The following is a 13,526-nucleotide window of genomic DNA, read 5'->3' as shown; positions in this document are numbered from 1 at the left end:
AGAACCAAAGCGTCCGCTTCCTAGTCCCAAACATAGCATCGCGGTCACTATGGAAGATCAACAATATACCCAATTCGACATGTATTGAGTACAATGCGAGATATCAGCTGTTCACTACTCATGCGTGTCGTCGTTTCTTCTCATCCGCTCACTCGCGCAAAAGCAACTTGCACAACCGTTAACGCCTCCGAGAAGGATCCAGGTATCCTCATTCGCAAATCCCCGCCCGCCCCTAATTCGTCCCGCTATAGCTGGTTCATCTGATAATGCAGCCCTCGTGGTATGACATGAAGCGCGCTCTGCTGGCGCGGTCCAGACAGGCCACTGACTACGGTCAAGCTGGGTTCCTTGTTTTCCGCGGACAATGACCATGGTCACAAGGGCCTCTGGTCTTGCGTCATCAGTCGACCGACAGTCTTCAGCCTGTGTCGAAGGACGTCGAATGGCCATGTTGTACAGCAAGTGATCTGGCTGCCGTTCAGTCGTCATACTCCAGCTGACGTTGGCCGGGGTGCTATGTCTCCTCCCATGCCCAATATCGATCATTACTCGATTCGCGGCGGTGTCTTGGACGAATAAGGCGATGCGCTTCTTCTACGGGTGACGTGGTCAGCAAGCGGGCATTTGTCAAAAAATAAGCAAGGCTAAACGTACGATCGTCTCCTCTCGCCTTCCTTACGGAAACTTTCGATAATCTTTAACATCTCCTTCCTGCCACCGTGGCTGTCAATCATCTTATTGCCCATGCTCATGCTGACCTTCTCGCGGGCATTAGCGCTGAGCAGCCGCTTGACGAGCAGGTGGCGCATCAGGATGCAGACGAAGACGCCACAGTCAGAGCCGTTCTCCTGTTGCGGGCAGTCTTCGAGGTTGAGGAAGCGCAACGGGCGATTGAGGATCTCGGACATTTTGCGAGTGGCAAGACGGGCTTCCTGATAGTTCGCGCCGCCGAGAGAATCATAGTGAAACGCGACACCGTCAATAGCCGATACGAGGAGCAGGGACCAGTGCGAACCGCCCTCAGCCTGTGCAACGTTGCGAGCGTCGTTGATTGGAAGGAAGATGTGGGTGACCTTGGAAAAGTCAGGCAGCGCAGATCGAATGGCGCGCATATCGGGTTCTTTCATGAGGAGGAACGTCATGGAGGGGCGCAAAAGGATGATGCGGGCTTGCGGGTACTTGGGAAGCAGTTCGCGTTCGAGGTATCTGTCACGGTCAGAGGGGGGTACAGGCGGCGCCGTGGCGATGTCACGAACTCTTCCCAGAAAGCAATGTTCTACAGACAGGTTCGTTAGCGCCAGCATGACACGGTTGTTGGGTCGGGTAGCGCACGTTATCCGTCAACCAGTCATTCTTCAACGCCTTGAGATCTTCGTATGTAACTGGCGGCGGTGGTGAGCAACAGGAGCATGGACCGGGCGGCGCAAGGCCGGGCCCGACGGGAGCAACGTACGGGTTATGTCGTGGTCTGTAAGGCGCGAGAGTCAGTCAGGCGCCGCTGCTTGCTGGTTGCTTGTTGGAACTCTGACTTACACGACAGGACGGTTGAATGCGGCGAAAGCTACGAGCCAGTACGTCAGCCATTTGCTGCCAGTCTTTTGGTATGCGCAAGCGTAGCGATGCCAGAAGTCGTGATGCGACCAGACGGCCACGCTGCTCAACCTTCCGACTAGTGAAGACAGCAGCTACGTCGCATCGTCCCCATAGCTGTCTCGGTCCTTGGGAGGGGACTCACAGAGTCGCCAAAGTGGCGGGCCATTTTGCGGAACGGCATGGCGAGGCGCGACTCGGGCTTTGGCGGGCTCGAGTGGACAGGCGCTGCTGTGATAGATTCGCCGCTCGAAGTGCTCGAGTGTCGGCTGCGGCTGTGGCTGCGACGTGAGGGACGAAAGGCGAGGTCGGCAAAGTCGCGGAGACGGCTGCCGCTGGCACGACGTGGTCAGGCGTTAGAGATGATCGTCGATCCAAGAGGGGTTCGGAGCGCTCGGGGATCAACAAAGACAAGAGGGTGTATCCAGTGGGGAGGAACGGTAAATATGTGCAAGTAAATAACAGAACAGCAACTGACAAGGCCGAGCCGAGCGGTTGGAACAATGGCAATCAACAAGTCGGCGGGCCAAAAGTCAATGCAAAAGATAATGTCCAGCGGGGTGGAAGAACTGGAGAACCTGTGAACAGACCAGCCCTGCCCGTTTGGACTGGGGTTCAAAGGTTGGGATCTGACTCCAGCGACAGGCTACGAAGTGGAGGCAGCCGGTCCGGGTAGCCCAATGAGGCTGAGCGGTCTGATGTCGTCGTGGCTTGACCGCGCAGACAGTTGCACGGATGGGATACTGAGGGGCAGAATGTGGAGGGGGCTGATAGAACTGATAAGAGACTCAGTACACACCTTGGGGTGGTCGGTCGACCTTGGCTCTCAAGCATGTTGGGCAGTTGCGCAGGTTACTGGAAATCTAAAAGTGCTGCAGTGTGTGATATGAAGAGTATATAATAGGGTAGAGAAATGCAATGCAGGCACTGAATCCTGGGTTTGGGAAAGTCGTCAAAATCCGGGGTGACTGCCAACCTGGATTCCAGGTAGCCTACGTCACATCGGGTGGTCGTCGTGATGCCGTTGAATGCTGGCTGATGTGGCTGATGTATCGTGCATCGAAGTAACGATGGCAGCCAATCATACTGGGGTAACTTTGCTTCAGTCACAGGTTCTCCACTTTACCTTTGAATCCGCATGTGAGGTTTTGCACCACTTGTACAACTTCCTTCCCTGGTCATGTCGCGATGCTTTACAGTCCATGAAATATGGCTCGTCATCTCCGCCCAAGAATTGGGCATCGATTGCCCATCAAGGCCGGCCAAGGACGAGGCCTCCAGCTCCTCTCCAAGCTGTGATTTGATACGTCGTGAAGCTGACGGTTGCAGTGCCGCCGTGAATGACTCAACCGCCAGTATTGGAACTTCCTCGTGGGGCTGCGTCCCCTCGCAGCATATTGTTTGAGGCCACGACATCCTCCACAATACTCAGAAACGGGTGGCTGTCGCCGGCCATCTGAAGTTCTGGGCTTGTTTCTCGTCCGCGCTTGGTATCTTATGAAGCTCGTCTCCTCGCACTCGACCGTGGCCTCTAAAATTTCAGTTCTACTGACACAACACAAAGCCCGCGCTTCCAGATCAGGCCTTTCCAGGCAGCGCAAAAGGTTTGGTCGACAAGCTGAGGACACTTGCCAGCCGACACGCTGCGTGAACTGGGAATCGAACCCAGGGCTCCCCGATGGCAACGGAGAATTTTACCACTAAACCATTCACGCTGTGATATCCAAGGACAGGCCTCGAGTTTCTGGTGCTGGTACGGTCCTCGTGGGGGGGTTATAATTGACGCAGCCGTGGGGCGAGACGAGGAAGTCGAGCCCTAGCCCAGAAGGTCCACTCTGTCATCTACGAGACCAAGTCCTTACATATAGGCGGAGTATGCTTGCCAAACGTGTCATTGTGATGGTTGCACTGATGATTGTTGTATCAGCGCAAAGGCACCGACAAGAATCTCAAGCCTGGGGTGGGTTCAACATCCCGTTTGCTCTGTTGTGGTCAGACCGAGCCTTCGATCTTGGCTCCACGGACAGGAGGAGACTGAACTGGCTACCTTCACTACAAGAGGACAACAGGAGATGAGTACAAGCTGCGACTTATCTGCTTAAGGTTATTGGGTACGACCACGTGATAAGATGAGCTCCCTTCCTGAGCAACAATACTTTGTCAAAAGTCTTCCTGAGCCCAAGGTAGCCAGGGGCTGCTAAAGCCAGTCCGACTAGACCGTCACACCACTTCCGAGGTGTCTCCAAGGCTTACTTTGAGCCGCTGCAGGGCGTCAAGCGTTCGTTCAGCCTCTAATTTGCTGCTGTGGTGGGCAGATTTAGCTGCGTCCTTCTGACCCTTTTGTACGAGGTCGTGGATCAAGGTATCCATCTTGCGGCATCTCTGGACGAAAGTCAATCGGCGATTATGAAATGACAGCCTCAGATGTTGTCGCTCTCTTGCGTGGAGTTGCTCCAAATTCTCAGCTGCCTTCTCCCCATTATACCAGTATAATTCTGCTACATGGGCGACGCCTGGCCTTTTAGCCCCCAGTTGGTCCAAGAGAGTCTGTAGTGGTCAGCGTATGCTGCAAATGTATTATGGAACGGAACATACTTCAATGATCCCGTGCACCGCTGCAGGGAATCGGTCCTCAGATTGGAATGCAGCGTGACCTCGTGTAGGTATGTCCCGGTTCATAGTTCCATCGTTTCTCAAAATACCGTCATTACCATCATGATATCCTTCAAAGTGACCATGTAAATGGGGTGCGCTCACAGATACGCCCTGGAGCTGGCCTGGGATGTGCAAAGACTTCAAAGGTTTCAGATTCTCTCGATGGGCATCACCGCGAAGGAAAGCGGATATTCCGGCTGGTCGCCCAGTGTGCTTGTTAGATAGGGCATGCCAATCCGCTGATGTACCTGGTTGCGCAAGGCTTTTTTTGTACACGGCGTTCGAGTTATATGCCAGAGCAGTCAGAGTTGCTGGTTTTTGGAAACAAGTCAGCTTGTCTATTGGTTTAGCATCTGTCCGCGCGACAGGTTTGTTGTGTCGTTCCACTTCCGGCATAGACTCGGCTGGGTGGGTACAGCCAGTCGCATCCAAGAAATGTTCATAGTCTGCGCCCGAGGCTGGCTGTATACCAGTGGTCTCCTGTTGAATCGCACCGAACTCCGGTTGTATCTTTCTCAAGGGCTTCTTCCATGCTGGAGGCTTTTCGGCAGGCTGACCCTTCCTTCTCCGATCGTTGAGGTTGGGTGCTTTTTGGTTCGCGCAGGTCATAAACTCTTCGGGTTTCGGACTGCCACGCTCGTCGACCATGGACCTGGTACGAGACAGCCTACGCAAAGGTGCGCCGCACCCGCCAGCAGACGCAAGCTGCTCAGGCACCTGTCTGCTTGATGTTTTAATTCGGGTTGCGTCATCCATTCGTTGTAAGTCCCTTTCGTGATGATAGGTATCTAAGGTCATGTGGCCAATGTCGCTAGCAGAAACGGATGCCACTGTCGATTCCTGAGGAAAGCCCATAACGCGTTCATCTCGGGTGAGTAGAGGCTCTTGTGTAAATCCTTCGGATTTCCTGTTGTCAGTGACATCGTGCCCAGTCCCAATTTCGGTCGTCTGCTTGATAAAAGCTGCGCCGACTGGCGAGTGGTCTCCGTCCTCGGCCAAAACCTTGATGTTTGTCGCTCCAGAATCATCTACCATGCCAGGCGTTGGGATCGAATCCTGGTTCCGTTTCATGCGTTTGTTTTGGCCGCCCATGGAGGCAATGGCAATGGCAGCACGCTTGTTTGGTGATCTTTGACCTGAGCCCGTGAGAACTTTGGGGTTCGGAGCGACAACCTCGGCAGAGTTCATGGCACTCGTGGCGGAGCTCTCATCTGACGAGATGGAGATTGTCCCGTCGTGGGGTGTGGCAGCAGCGGCAGCAGTGTATTTTTTGAGATGTTTTCTCGGTAGTTTGGTGGACTCAAGGTCTGGTTGGACAGGGTTCGGAACGCGCTTCGCGTCATGGTCATGGCTCCGGTCGGCAGGCTTCGTCGCTGCTGTGCCGGCTCCAAGTCTCATTGGGCTCAGTTCTGCGTCGTTGCGAGTGACTTGACAATTTATTTTTGATGTAACAACGCGTTTCGATTTGCCCGTCATTTCCCGAAAGTCATTGTCGTTGAAGGCGTCCAACACCGAAAAGTCGCTTGGCAGTCTACGTTGCGATGTTTGGCAAGCAGGTGAGCTGGAGAACGTCGTCATTATCGTTGAAGGGTCGAGAGTCCCCAGCTTCAGCATGTGATCGGTCTCATTCGAATCAGGGCTAGATAAGACGTTACAATTGTGTTGGCTCCCTCTTTGCGCCGGTCCAGGTATACAATCTGAAGCAGTGGTTTGTAGCAGTAATGGGGTCGTGAGATCCGTATCGACCTGGCCCATTAGATCATTGTGCGAACCCACGATCTGTGTTTCGTCCTCAAGGGAAAGCAGACCGTTTTCAGGTAGATCGCGATGATTTTTGATACTCGGGACATCGTTGTTTTTGGCCGAGTCCCGGAATGGAGTCTTGGCTATCTGCCTGGGTCTCTTGCGCTGAACGGAAGGGTCGGTCATCTCCTTTGCCTTCTTGATCGCATGATGACGATACTCGGGAGGCACTCCTGGGTTCTGGGGTTGGTTTAAGTGCAGAGGGGCTTTCACTTGCGCCGGTTGGTTTGTATTTCCTGCGCGAGCGGCCTGTCCTTGGGTATCGGTGCCGGCATCAGTGCCGGCATCAGTAACTTCGGATTTTTTAGACATCGGTGCCTTCTTCGGTTTTGGGGCAACAACGGCAGGCTTTCCTTGACCGATCTGGTGACGTCCATTAGATCTCTTCTTCAACCCGTGCTGACTCTTTGATTTCTGCTCCTTCTTCTGCGAGTTCTTATTCGTTTCCAGGCTCGAGGACGGCACGAAGATATCGTCAAGCGCATCTTCTGCATCATGGAGGAAGGAAGCGTCTTCCGACTGCGCAGTGTCGTCAAAATCCATCGCCATGGTGTTCTGTGATTGATCTAGGGCGATCATCCCAGACTTCCTTGGGGGCCGGATACGCTGTGGCTCCTTGAGAGTGAATGGAGACGAACTCTTGCCGTTTCCCTGTTTGACATTGACAGCTTCAGATTGTTCGTTTTCAGGGGTCTCACCAAATTCACCCGCAGCGTCGTTCCAGCCCTGGCCCAGAGTGCTGTGTCCCACTGGGAGGGTCGATTTATTTTCGCTCGAATGTCCACTTCGCTCCGACGACGGGTTCAAAATGGAACCCGGTGCGGTCCAGTCGTCGCCCAAAGTCCTGTTATTTGAGCAGCTGTTGTTTAAAGCTGGCAAAGGGGCATCATCTTCGTCTGCGAGTTGATCTCGATCATCGATAGATCCATGAAATATCTGTAACTGGCTTGTGGGCTTGGAAGAGACTTTCCTGCCTCTAGATCTGACGGTGTACTTGCCAGAGGATCTTGCTCTGGCCATTTTGGCAAAAGGGGGCTGTAATGAGAGATGAATGGCTTCGACACTGTGTGATCAAGAATATTCAGGGCTTCGGTAACAGCCTTCTCGCCCTCGTTCATGCCCGATCGAGGTCGCTTGAAGCTTCAGCTGGGATGGCCCGGACTTGGAATGGAAGGATCGGTCGATAGATCATGACAAGAAAGCATGGCAAGAAAGAACCTGCATCCCATAGAGCCCGCCCTTGCGATTGCTCCCATTCTGGGGCTTAATGGCAGGTACAGCGGGACACGCACTCGCGAGGAAGGAAGCACTGACGGACGCACCTGCAGGGGACAATTGTGCGGATTCATGGACAAAGCTTACAGCAGACAGCTGAGATCCTCAACCTGAATCAGGCGAGAGAGACGTCGGCCGGATGATGATGCTCGTGCATCAGTCATTTGAGACTCTCGAGTTGAGAGCCTCAACACTAGCATATCAAGGTAATCGATGGCAGGTTGAGGTCGCCATGGCATGCCCATTGCACCGTCGTGTTCATCGGAGGGCACATGATTGTCGGTATTCACAGCTGAGCTAGCGATGCGGCTATAGTCGCTTCATAGGAAAACATACACCACCGCGCGGTGTCAATCTAGATGACGGGCTCAGTGATGGTGAGGTAAGGTAGGTAAGGTAGGTACCTACCTTAGGTAATTAGTGAAGGGCTCTCTTTGGGAGCACGCTTTGACGCGCCTACACCGGTGCTCACCGAGATGTTCCACAGTACATGGAACCCCGGCGTACATATCCCGATTTATCAGCCAGTGACAATTATCCGTCTCAGCCACGCCACTAGCATGTCCTCGTCATCAGGCTCGAGCCTGTCGTCTGCCGTTGGTCAACACTTGGGTTATCCAAAATTCAAGGCTCGCATGTCGACTTTCTGTCCACTCCATCATCAGTAGAGCGCTACACGAGCTTCGAGGGTGATTTCCCAGCAGCAAGTTATTGGCAGGTCGAGTTGTTATTGCCACCCCACCGATGGTCCAACCAGCAAGGGAGAGTCGCATTGCATCAACGAACTCAAAATGGCGTCAGTCCAGGAACCATGCAAGCTCCTCCGCAAATGCCGCGACGTAATGGCCAGGCCGCACAAGGCATACCCGCCCATCTCATCAATCCCCCGAACGCCAGAGGCTCGGTTACATGCCCCGCCGTCGACAGCAACCTCGGTCCTCTACCTCGCCTATGGCTCCAATCTCTGTGCCGAAACCTTTCTTGGTGTCCGCGGCATCAGGCCCATATCTCAGATTAATGTATCGGCCCCGACCCTTGATCTTGTGTTCGACCTCCCCGGCGTTCCATACCTCGAACCTTGCTTCGCCAACACCGCCCTTCGCAAGGTTCCCAAACTACCGGATCCGACAAACCCGCCCAAGGTACCACCCATCAACCCGCCCTGGCTCACCGCAGCCGAGGGAAGCGATCAACATGAAGAGAACGGGGTCGCGGTTGTACCATCACAAGATGCGCGTTGGACCAAGGGTTTAGTGGGCGTCGTATACGAAGTCACACCCGAAGACTACGGCACCATTCTTGCGACCGAAGGCGGCGGTTCCAGCTATGCCGATATTCTCATCCCGTGCTTCGCGCTGCCGCCTCGCATATCAGTACCTGAGAAGCCGCCCATTGATCTACCGAAGCCCTTCTTCGCACATACGCTCTTCGCGCCATCCATTCCCGAAGAGGGCGATGGCAACGAAGGCGACGCCACAGCAGGCGATGGTCCCAAGAAACCAGACGATCCACGAAATAAGTGGTATTGGCGTTTCATCCGCAGGCCTCACCGGGACGACCCCGCGTATTCGCAGGCCTCTGCGCGCTACCTCAAGCTCATCACCGATGGTGCGCGGGAGCACGAACTTCCAGACGACTATCAACGGTACCTGAGCAACCTGCAAGCGTACACGATTACGACGTGGAAGCAATCGGTCGGCAGGCTTATTCTGTTGTTTACCATGCTGCCCTTTTTCTTCATTGTCATTTTTGGCTCCCGGTTGCTGGCAGACAAGCAAGGACGTGTTCCGCTCTGGCTCGCCGGCACAATGGCCGTGGTACAGAACATGACATGGATGTTCTATGATGCTGTTCTGAAGCCCATATTCGGTGACGGTGAGAGGACGCAGGATAAGGAGGGCCACGGCTCGAGAGGATGGTGGAGGAGGCAGGGACGCGGGGCTGACGAGGAAACGGCTCGTCTGCTGGATTGATCCTCGTCAATATGCCGGGTCATGTGTTCAGCAGCGTGTGGGCATGAAGATTTAACTCGACCAGATTGTTTAGCAAGCCTAATGATGTGATTTTACCTGTTACCACTCTACACACGTGCCCCAGCTTGCGCTCGACGTGTTTGGCGACGTGTAATGTCCCTGTCTTCCAAGGGGCAAGCGATTGCAATAAGGCCTCCGCATGTCAGTACCGGTGCAGCGCTGTCCCAGGGTAGCGATACACAGGGCAATTGCGGTATTCAAGACCGAGCCGTCGTTCCCCGCATGGTCGTCTAGGGTCCCGACAACCAGGCAATTCAGACGAAGCTAATGATTCAGGATTCTGCAGCGCGAAGTCATGCGCAGGGTGTGTTCGCATCTTCGTCCTCAAGGTGCCCATGGGGTTGGACGGGTTAGCATTTCCACCCTACCTGCCAGCTTGTCTAGGTGCCTACCTAGGTAGGTAGGTCCTCAGCGCAAAGACGGTGATTCAGTGCCAATACATAAGGGCGGCCTGAGCCAACCCGACGCGACTGCATGATGATTTCTCGTCAACTTCCTGTGCTCCTGTCGCATAACAACCCTAATATCCCGTAAGAAGGGCTTATCTAAAGATGCTTTCTATAAACACTGGATGGAGGTGCACGCCCCTCTTTGTACAGACTTTATACTGCGACATGGTGTTGTTGAGTATCGACAAGTATGTCTCAAATCCAATCCTGACAAGCAACCCCCTGACCGGCACCAAAGTATCACACCACCAACGAAGCCAAGGCGCTCGGCGAGTTCATGGCGAACGCTGCTAGCCGCCCAATGCTGGAATACGACGGCATGAGCGATGCATATGTCAAGGATTTCAAGACATTCGACGGCGCTTTTCGGGACCCTGAGGCTTTATAGAAGATCCGGCCAGACGAGCTTGCTTTCATCGATGTCGAAAACCTATAGATGACTATTGGATACGATTGGCTTGTTATTGAGAACGGCAAGAAGTTGGTGGGACGTTCAATAATAGAGTAATGTGGGCTCCATCTGATTATTGGTACAACAGTCCATTATATAATGCGAATATCGACTTGCACTGTTTCCTGTCTCGCCCACGATCCTGAGTAGTCGCTGCTTTTACCTCAGCCGGTGGTGAGTTCAGGGTGAGCCAACACGGGATGTGGGCCAGCGTGTCTGGTTTCAGCCCCTGGTAATTGATAAAAATAGAATAGCCCTATAATAAGAACATCGTAGATAATTATTTACTATATATACTCTTTAATACTTAGTTTAATGAATTTAGAGATAGATAATATAGCATCCTATTATTAGTTGCTAGTATAGGGCCTTAGTTAAAGTTATCCTAGAGATTATATTAACTTCTTAAGAGTAATTATTCTAGACTTACTAAGTAGGAAACCTTTCGCTCTAATCTATATAGGAGCCTATCTAAATATTAACTTAATAGATAGTAAGCCCTACTAAATATATAGTTAATTATACTATTACTCTTATAGAATATAGAGTAATAAGACCTCTTATAGATTAACTACTCTATTCTACCTTATTAATACTATAATATTATAGGGTATTAAGGATATTATAGGAGGTATTAGGTAACGACTAAGAGTATTATTTAGTTATAGGATAAAGAGATAATAATAGATAAAAGGATAAGAGGAAAGGAGAGATAAAAGTAATTATATCTCGAGAAGGAGATATTAGATCGAGAAATAGATTAAAGATTCTAATAGCCCTTAATAAGAGCTATAAAATAATATAATTTTTATTTAAATTAAAGGTAAATAAGTAGAGGGATTAATTAAGAAGAAGGTTATAATTAATTAAGAGAAGTAATTAGATTAATCTTAATAAGAGTAAAGTATATCTTAGAAGATATCTATTTATAATAATTAAGAATATATAAACTAGATAGGAATTATTATATAAAAGGGATTTATAAATATAATTAGAATTAGATAATTATTAGATCTAAAACCCTAAAAAAATAGATTTAAAGGGTACCCTTTATATATAATAGACTAACCCCTAATAGCTATATATAGATAAGGTGCTTAGACTACCTCTAGACCTATAAGGGAAATAGAGTTAGATTTTAAGCTTTAGCTAATAGAGTATAAGAGAAGTTAATAGCTTATTATTATAGAATAGCTCTATAGAATATTATTAAAAGTATATTATACTATAGCTATAACCTTTCTCTTTTTAATAATATATATATTATTATAATTTAGCTTTTATTTTAATTATTAGAGTAATTATAAGACTCTAACTCCTATAACTCCTATATCTAGTAATTATAAGAGTACTTTTTATTATTAGATTCTAGTTAATTTCCTTTATTAATAGTATTTAGAAGCCTATTCCTATTATTTAAATTATAATTTAATTTATTTCTTTAAAGAGTTATTTATAAGTAATTCTATTATTCTAAAGTACTAGGAATTAGAGACTTAATACTTATAGGAATAGGGGATTTAAGCTACGTTCTTCCTTATTATTTCTTATTATTTCTTATTATTTAATGATTTACTTTAAAGCTAGAAGAATAGATATAATATACTAGAGACTAGAGAATTATAAATATATTAGAGTAACTATTAACCCTAATAATAGATCCTAATATTAGTTCTTATAGCTATTCTATTTATAAAGAAAAGAAGAGCTAGTATTAAACTAATATTAGGGAGTCTTATAATTAGGATAGTAATATCTATAATATCTAGGATCTATAGCTCTTAGGAGTATATAAGCTATAGCTTATATAATCGGTGAAGTAGATAGGTATATCTAACTTATATAGGTAGTAGTAACTTAGAAGCAGATAATTAAGAATTAACTATTATAAGCCTTATATTAGATACCCTACCTATTTAGAGCTCGTAAGTATAGTAGAAGTACTAGATTAGGGTTTATATAAGTAGTGAAGCCCTCTTAATATATAAAGTATAATCGATAAGTTTATATATAATAAATATACTATTTAGAGGATTAATCTTAACTTCTCTAGCTTTAATTATTCTATATTATATTAAACGTAATATTAATTAATATTAAAAGGGTATTATTATTTATATAAACCTTAATCTAGTACTTCTATTATTTTTACGAACTCTAAATAGGTAGAGGATATAATATAAGGCTTATAATAGGTATTCCTTAATTATCTAATACTATCTTTGAATTACTGCTACCTATATGGGTTAGATATACCCGTCTACTTTACCGATTACGTAAACCATAGTTCACATGCTCCTGAGAGCTATGGATCCTAGATATCCTAGATATCACTATCCTAGAGAATCCCTAAATATTAGTTCAATACACTAGAACTTTCTATCATGTGCAAGTGGGTCAAATACACGCAGAAGTTTAGGAGCTGTCGGGAAAACTATACGGTCACTATGCGCGATGTCACCGAGTACTGCAACAATCCCATGAAAGGCATTTTTTGCCCCGATGCAACCGAGGATACTACTCGTCTATATAGGTCTGTCTCTCTGAAAGGCCCATGCCCCGAATGCCCGTCGGTACGTGGTTGCTTGAAAAGAATACTCATCAGGAGCTAACCTAAGAATAGGGTAGCAAGTAGCTCACAACGTTGGAAAGGGAGGGTCAGAAGGGATTCACTCGCTGATGGAAATAAGCTGGCTTTCACTGTATCTCGTTGGCAGTCGTGTCCTCGCTCCTTAGAGATCCGGCTAAAGCCGCAGCTACCTCATCTGCGGTCTTGTATACTTCCTTCCAGCAATTCATAACAATGACACCAATGCCTATATTGTCGAGACAGGGGAATTTTTCCCTAGAATATCGTTCTTCCACCTCTTCATCTTGCAACTCTGGGAACGGTCTTGCCCACGCTAGAATTTCGTAAATAGCTGATCCAAGCGCGAAGAGTTCAATCTTTGCAACGGGTCGTTCATCAAGATCTCGTCCTCGGCAAGGCAGTGCGTAACGTGCTTCCTCATATACCGTTGGGGTAAACCCATCTCCTTCGACGGCTGAATCACCCAAGTCCCCTATCTTGACGCGAAGGCCGTCAAAGAGGAACAGGTTCCGGCAGCTCAGATCGGCATGCCGTACCTTGCATGAATGGATGTAGCTGAGGCCAACGGCGGTGTCCAGAGCCATCCGGATACGGGAGTGTTTGGGGGGTGCTTCGTGGTCCTCAATATATTGCCGGACATTGCCCAAAGGTGCCAGCTCGAGTCGAAGCGAGTAAACTAA

At 49.0% G+C, this 13,526-nt stretch overlaps 4 protein-coding genes and 1 non-coding gene across 5 annotated transcripts; 1 reads left to right on the top strand and 4 right to left on the bottom strand.

The window, feature by feature from the left end:
• Positions 1-66: 66 nt before the first annotated feature.
• VDAG_10500 (NEDD8-specific protease) lies at positions 67-1,759 on the bottom strand (the record flags this gene model as incomplete). Its single annotated transcript, XM_009659617.1, has 6 exons — positions 67-594; positions 655-1,206; positions 1,257-1,276; positions 1,333-1,468; positions 1,534-1,561; positions 1,690-1,759. The coding sequence occupies 6 exons, from the start codon at positions 1,757-1,759 to the stop codon at positions 546-548; spliced, it is 855 nt and encodes a 284-aa protein (XP_009657912.1). The 3' UTR covers positions 67-545.
• Positions 1,760-3,234: 1,475 nt separating this feature from the next.
• VDAG_20275 lies at positions 3,235-3,305 on the bottom strand. Its single transcript has one exon. It is a non-coding gene; the product is annotated as a tRNA-Gly (tRNA).
• Positions 3,306-3,432: 127 nt separating this feature from the next.
• VDAG_10499 (uncharacterized protein) lies at positions 3,433-7,068 on the bottom strand (the record flags this gene model as incomplete). The annotated part of the gene is made up of 3 exons (XM_009659616.1): positions 3,433-3,498; positions 3,844-3,972; positions 4,186-7,068. 3 exons carry the CDS (start codon positions 7,066-7,068, stop codon positions 3,433-3,435), a joined length of 3,078 nt encoding a protein of 1,025 aa, XP_009657911.1.
• A 1,046-nt stretch (positions 7,069-8,114) lies between these two features.
• On the top strand, positions 8,115-9,296 carry VDAG_10498 (uncharacterized protein; the record flags this gene model as incomplete). The annotated part of the gene is made up of 1 exon (XM_009659615.1): positions 8,115-9,296. One exon carries the CDS (start codon positions 8,115-8,117, stop codon positions 9,294-9,296), a length of 1,182 nt encoding a protein of 393 aa, XP_009657910.1.
• A 3,437-nt stretch (positions 9,297-12,733) lies between these two features.
• VDAG_10497 (uncharacterized protein) lies at positions 12,734-13,526 on the bottom strand. Its single transcript, XM_009659614.1, has one exon. It carries the CDS (start codon positions 13,428-13,430, stop codon positions 12,954-12,956), a length of 477 nt encoding a protein of 158 aa, XP_009657909.1. The 5' UTR covers positions 13,431-13,526; the 3' UTR covers positions 12,734-12,953.

The sequence above is a fragment of the Verticillium dahliae genome, genomic scaffold, assembly GCF_000150675.1.
Source record: "Verticillium dahliae VdLs.17 supercont1.42 genomic scaffold, whole genome shotgun sequence".
Classification (NCBI taxonomy): Eukaryota; Fungi; Ascomycota; class Sordariomycetes; order Glomerellales; family Plectosphaerellaceae; genus Verticillium; species Verticillium dahliae.
This window is presented reverse-complemented; position numbering and strand designations above follow the sequence as displayed.